This window comes from Rhea pennata, chromosome 3, assembly GCF_028389875.1.
Source record: "Rhea pennata isolate bPtePen1 chromosome 3, bPtePen1.pri, whole genome shotgun sequence".
Taxonomy (NCBI): domain Eukaryota; kingdom Metazoa; phylum Chordata; class Aves; order Rheiformes; family Rheidae; genus Rhea; species Rhea pennata.
In genome coordinates, this window is record NC_084665.1 from 37,978,907 (window position 1) to 37,985,833 (window position 6,927).

General features: G+C 39.0%; 1 protein-coding gene across 1 annotated transcript; it reads right to left on the reverse strand.

Annotated features, from left to right (window-relative positions):
• Nucleotides 1-661: 661 nt before the first annotated feature.
• Nucleotides 662-2,127, reverse strand: NANP (N-acetylneuraminic acid phosphatase). Its single transcript, XM_062573627.1, has 2 exons — nt 2,038-2,127; nt 662-1,857 (listed from the first exon to the last, which is right to left on the reverse strand). Exons 1-2 carry the CDS (start codon nt 2,125-2,127, stop codon nt 1,162-1,164), a joined length of 786 nt encoding a protein of 261 aa, XP_062429611.1. The 3' UTR covers nt 662-1,161.
• Nucleotides 2,128-6,927: the final 4,800 nt, after the last annotated feature.

Here is a 6,927-nt window from a genome sequence, read left to right on the forward strand (position 1 = left end):
GTGTTTTAGAGGGTCATCTCCTTTATCTAGAGGAAACTGTACACATTCTGAAGTTGTGTACAGCACTGTAATACATATTACATTATTTTCCAAGTTCCTGGAATGGAATATAGTCATGAAAGCTGTTTACCAGCAGCTAGCTCATTTTCTCCAGAGTCACACACATGAAATATATGTAGAACCTGGAGTAAGGAAGGACTATACAGCAGTATCATGAAAACAGTCAAAAAAAGCACTGATTCTGCAATTTGATCTGAAAGGTAATACATCTGAGCAAGACCAACAGCAACTTCTCAAAAACGTCTAATCAAAATTTACTAATGAAACCAGTCCAAACAAAATGTTTTACCCTTTTAAGAGTTCGACAGAACAGTAAAAAGACTACTGAAAATACCCTGACATACCAACTGCAACAAAAAAAAACCCATAATCTGAATAACAAATATACTACATATCTACATAAGCACCAAGACAATACAGAACAAAACCTTATCCATCAAGTCCCTCTGATAAATGGTCCCCAAAAGAGATGTAAATTTTTATGTACAGTTAAGTATTTTTGACAAGAGGTATGAAATCCATTAAAAAAAAGCCACTGCAAAGTCACAGAAAAAATCTAAATATGAAATTAAAATTGAAAAAAGATCAAAAGCAAGCATTTTCTAATGATGTGATATACAATAAATTCTAATACTTTCTACAAATAGCAAAATCATCCAGTTCTTGAGATAAACTGCAGATTTACTTGATTGTACCATGCTTCTCACCTTCTACCGTTTTACACACTGCAAACAAACTCTGAACAGTTTTCAGCTACACTTACAAGTTAAAGCACATGAAAGATCGTAACATTCAGCTCTTCTTTTCCAGCATAAAACAAGAGAGTGGCAACTCAGGTCAGAGACAGATATGCTTTAAACACAGTCTGTCAAAATAATTTCTAGAAACAGGCAGTTATTTTAATTTAACTGCACTTGCATCATTCAGATTAATCTAATACCTTGTTTCTATCCAGCTTCATTGACAATTGTGCTCTTATTCATCCACCTGCTGTTTGAGAAAGCATACTGTGTATGAGCTTAAAATCCTAGGGTCAGATTTTTTAGCAAGAGTGCGACTCTCCTAGCAGCTTCATATTTCTCTGATTGTATGCTGGAACTGTCAGTGTACTTCATTACTACTAACCATATGGTTAGTTTCTAAGTTGGTTTTAATTTTGTTATCCATCTTCTGTAAAACTGCTGGAAGATCAAGAACAGAAGAAATAACATAATGAGGTACTGGGGAGGTATCTAAAGGGGTGGTAATTGTTTTGTTTAACCAGACAGTTGCTTTCAAGCCTGCATTTAGGCCTCCTTGAATATCTGTGTCTAGAGAGTCGCCAACCATAATACACTCAGCAGGCTGCACCCCCAGAAGATCGCAACAGTAATGAAATATAGATGGTGCTGGTTTCTCCTCTTTCTGCTCTCCTCCCACAACAATAGCATCAAAGTACGGCTGGCAGGCACATGCTTCAATCTTCTCCCTTTGGGTTTGCTTGTCTCCGTTAGTCAGGAGCAGCAAGCGGACCACTTTGCGCAGCTCCGTGAGCATGCCTCGCGTGTCCTCGGCCAGGGTGAGATGCTGCAGACGGGTCGTTTTCCACAGGAAATAACATTCGGCGGCCAGACTGCGGTTGGCCTCCCCTCCCAGCGTTTCTTGTATCGCTTCCTCCCAGTGCGAAATTCTCAGGTCAGTGATGCACATTTTAGCGGGATCGTGGCACTCCTTGAGAAGCTTGGCCTGGACCTTATCGCAAATGGCACGGGCTTCTTCCTCGCCGCAGCGATGCTTCGACTGCAGGGCACTGATCACCTTCGAGGAACACAAGACACCCGTGAGAGCGCCGCATGCACGAGCGCGCCGCGGCCGTTAACGGCTACGTGCCGCCGGGGGGGGGGGGGGGGGGGGGGGGGAGGGCAGGGGCGCCGAGCGCGGCCCGCCGCTGCCGCCCCGGGGAGGCGCAGCCGGGGAGGAGGGGGGCAAGCGCGGTACCTCCTCGATGGCGCGCCGACCCGCCGCCGCCGTGTCGACCAGCGTGTTGTCCAGGTCGAAGAAGACGGCCTTAACACCCTGCGGCCCCATGGCACCGCCCGCCCGGCCGGCCCGCTCTGCGCGCTCCCAAGCGCCGCGAGAGCGCCCGGCGCCGGCGAGCCCCTCCCCGCGCCTCGCGCGGCGCTACGTCACGCGGTGAGGCGGCGCGGCCGTTGGTGCCGCTTAACGGTTGCTGCTGGGAGTGGGAGCGGTACTGCCGCCCTGTGCCACCTGCGCTCCCTCACCCCCGTCCATCATCTCCCTTAAAACGGTGTTGCAGGCTTTTGTTAAGCTGGAGATGGAGCTCGGTGTGCTCGCGGCGCTCCGCGGTCATGGTATCCTCCCGGAGGAGGGAAATGAAACTGGTTGTTGCACTCCTTTGTGTGTGTGGTTTTTTTTTTAAGGAATGGGTTTTGGATGAGGTAATCATGGACTGCAGTTTGATTGTTGTTGCAATGCTGCCAGGAGATAAATTCATTAAGGTTTTTCCTTTAAGAATACCACTTTCAGAAGGGTTGCCACAATTAGTTTTCTGTCCTCTCTTGTTTAACAGTCCTGTTGACCTCACTCCCTCTTGCCTTTAGCAAAAGTGACAGCTCAGTAGCATATACTGTTTTCGTGGCATGTTGCATTATTTGTATACTGAAATGACCATAGGTATTACTCACAGGTAAAGTCTATTATCTGTCTCAAAATGTTATCAGTAAGGTTTTTTGTTGTTGTTGCGTTACTGTATGGCTCCTGAGGATGCCAAGTCCTTAAGCTTGTATTCTAGAGTGTTTTTTGAACAGATGTTTGAAAACTGTGTATAAAGAGGAAATGTGGAAAGGAATACATTCAATTCTGTGTCAAGCAAAGTTTCTTTGATAGTTCTGCAGTTCCATTCTCTAAAGCATGTCCTTCTGGAGCCACCTACAGGCAAAAAAAAAAAAAAAAAAAAAAGCCATCATCATTGCACAGCATCAAATGATTTGTTCATGTTAAAGTCAAAGCCAATGATTTCAATATAAATGCTTTGGTATTTGGAAGCTGATATAATATTAGAATATTTGAAATTCCAAAGCTTAATATTTTCTAGAACAATGGGCTTTCATTCCCTTTTGGATTCCTAAGTTCTACAGTTGTACATACTGACTACTGTTTCAGAATAATCATTTTATGCAAATTAAAGTTTAACAGCAGGTCTGATTGGTCAAGGAATATGCCTATCATTCTTTCTGTCTTCAGCCAGCGAGTTTTGTTGATTGATTTCTGTTAGTATTGCTAGTACCAGTTAGACATTAACATTAAAAGTAAATGTAACTCACAGCAGCAGTGGAAACTGTTCACATGTTATCAGAGATACCAGAAGTTCACTACAAGCCACTTGCAAGTTTGAAAATGCTCCTTTGTCAGCAGTCCCGTTAGTGGCTGAAAGACATTGGGTCACACAATGCATAGGCCTAATAAACTTATGCCAAAGAATTTGTTGTATGGCAAATAAAGCTAGACAAGACAATATTTAAGGGGATAAGTATTATCCCTTTAAATAATAACGGTAAGTATTCTGAGAAGAAGCAGAGAGCACATTTAAGACATGGCTAAGGATTCTGTACTTAAGGAAACAGGAGATTTTACTGCAGTTTAAGATACAAGACTTTAAGAATAACTGCTCTTCTATAATGGGATTTTTTACCCAAGGTGAATGTGTATCACTGAGACATTTCAACCCCTGGACATTCTGGAAGCTGGAAGAGATGGTGTGTTGCTTTTAATTTTTACATGCATGTGCATGTGCTGCATAGAGGAGGATTCTATGTAAATTTATGTATTCTTATATATAAAATACCTGCACACTTCCAAGGGTAGAGAAAAGCAGTAACTGAATCAGTTCTTGTAGTCGAGCAGTATTTGCAACAGGGAATCTATCAATCTTCTGCGAACAGCATATTCTTTCTTGCGTAATTTCAGATGCATGTATTTGATCTGGTAGTGATTTTGGTATCAGGATAGACAAATGCTTCTGGCAATAGGAAATTAAATACAAAGGAAGATTCAAGCTAATAACTCGAAGTACACAGGTTGCATGATTTTCCAATTCTTATATCAACTATATTTGATTTTTTTCTGGATGTCTGCTATCCTTACAGATGTGCTATATATATATACAGCACAATACAAGAGATAGTCACAGAATTCAGACACTGGCAAGATCAAAATTGTTACAGGCTTCATTGAATACATAATCCTGCCTAAAGCTTTACTAACTCAAAGGACTGTCTTTATCATCAGCACAGAACAAACATAGACGTGATTGTTCTGAAACAATTTTCAAAAAACAAATCAAAAGCGGTCACCCTTGGCCTGTCTACATTAAAGTAAATAGTGCTAAATAATCTTGAGGATATTTAGAAATCTTGCTGTAAGGAACAATATGAAATTGTATTGAAATACATACTTATTTTTAGTAGAAAACTTTTAAAGAAGTTTATGGATGTGTTTTGGAGAGATCTGTAACAAGACTTTGCATGATGTGGAATAGTAAAACTGTTCTAAAGCAGATTGAAAGGAATGTTTAATCTGACTTAGGCATCATGATTGCAGCAGTGCGCAAAACAAGTAGAATTAAAAACAAAACAATTCAGCATCATTGCAAGCATAAATGAAGAGGAACATAGCTGTAACTTCCCTTTCAGGAATTTGAAATATTAAAGTTTTTTAGGCTTTTTTTTTTTCTTATCAGAGACATAGTCTGAGCAGCTGCAGCACTCCAGGCTACATTATTTTACTTTTAACCTGAAATCTTTCAGATTTTTTAATTTTTGTCAAGAAAAAGCCTCCTAAATATATATGATTGAAACCTCTAGCCACATTGCATTGCTATTATTTAAAAATAAATTGCAAACCAAGTAGCACTCAGTAGCTTCATTTTACCCAATCAAGTTCTACTTCTTTCTTTTGAAAGTCTTCCTTTCTAGGTATCTGAAATTAGGTAGATTTAGTTGTACCTGATTGAGTTTGGCCAGGTAACCACCCAAAATGACTGCTAAGTTCTAAACTGTGTTTTGATTTTTCCTTCTGATTTAGTGGAATCTTCCCCCTAAATTTAATTCTGGGTTAAACATGCAAGAAGTTGCCATCAATAAATCTCTTATTTCATAACAACAGCGGATTAAACTGTAAGTTTATTTTTTTCTAGATGATCTCTTGGAACCAGCTGAAACACAACAATAAATTTAAAAACAAAACCAATGCAGAAAAGGTAATTACAAACTGGATTCAGTGTTAGAATTTGGAAAAAAAAAATCAATATTTTTCCTGAGCTTGTAATTAAAGGTTGAGGAGTAAAATCAGAGATGTGTAATCAAGGCAATTTATTTTCTGTGTTTATTCATTGTAAAATAGTCTCAAAAGCATGTATTTCAGATTGAATAATAGTTATAAGTCTTTAAGAAAGGCAAGGTGGTATATCATTGTATGAGTACATACAATAAACAATTGAGAGGTAGCTAAACTGAAATCAAAACAGAAGCTTGTTTAATCATGCACAAACACATGAATATGCTTGATTTTCTAATTAAGTAGAGATTATAATGTTTAATTCTGTGCTCTAGTTCTGGATTGTAATGAAACATATTTCTTTCATTTGATCAAATGTGAGAAGTGTTAGGCATGCTAATTTTAATTACTTAATTACTGCTTTTCAGAGTTTATAAATAGCTGAATTTCTGGGATTCTCTCTGTTTGGAAAGATGCAGCATGCTTCAGAAAAGCCTTTGTCTGGTCCATAGGCAATGGATCTCATGAAACGTGAGGTAAGTTTGCTATGTTTGTTTTAGGAAAGGTACATTTATGTAAAAGCAGTCTCCGTGGTTTCAAAACACTTTCCCAGTTAGTCAAAGAAGTCATAATTGCAAAATAAATACCTGTTAAAAGATTTGATAAGATACCTATCTTTACTGGAAGTTTCCAGATACAGAATTGAAACATTTAAACCATAGATTTTATTTTTTTTTGGTGTGTGTGTTATCGACTGACATTCACTATAGCTGTGCAGGAAAATGCCACAATTGTAAAAGATGCTTACATGTGTACTTGTAAAATTCCCTGCAAGCTCTTCAAACAGTATTTGCCATGCTGAATTTGTATGAGCTCTGTGATTATGAAATAAGGCAATAAGGCCACTCATAACAGGCTTTCTATCAGCATTTCAGTATGCATTATCTATGTGCAATCTTACTTTCAAATATACATACTACTTTTTCATTGTTCTTTCTGTGTGATTGTTGGAGACTTAAATGTTTCACAAAAGCTCAGAGCCAGGAAACAGACGGAAAATTTGAAGAATGTTCAGCAGAAACTTAACTAGAAGCCAAGTTAAAGTAACAGGTAGATTTAAAATTCTAAAAATGGTAAGAATGCTATTTCTGGTATCTTTAAATGTGAATCCCAAGGTTATTCTAAGTGGGTTTCCACAATGAAGGATGTCATGAACGTTTTTAAAGAAAGCCTATTCTGTTCATACATATGGTTGTACTAACTTGTGAATTATGTGACTAATATATTGTTTGTCCTTTTTCTGTGCAAGATGATTATATTTTCTTAATCTGCCATACGATTCTCAGTTCTTACCTAAGATTTCTGAAAGTTCCGTATTTTCTCTGCATCCTCACCAGTAGCTGAATGGACTGCATCTGTGCTATGGAAGGGTAGGATTGCTTCCTAAATGCAGGAAGGTGCTCAAGCTATTTCCTCATTCTAAGAATAAGACCATACTGTTTTCTTTCTCACCTCCATAGCTATCTGTTTGCTACTGGAAGGAAATCATGCTGTGAGGGATGCAGGGAGTGAAAGCACAGCCTAATAGGTTAT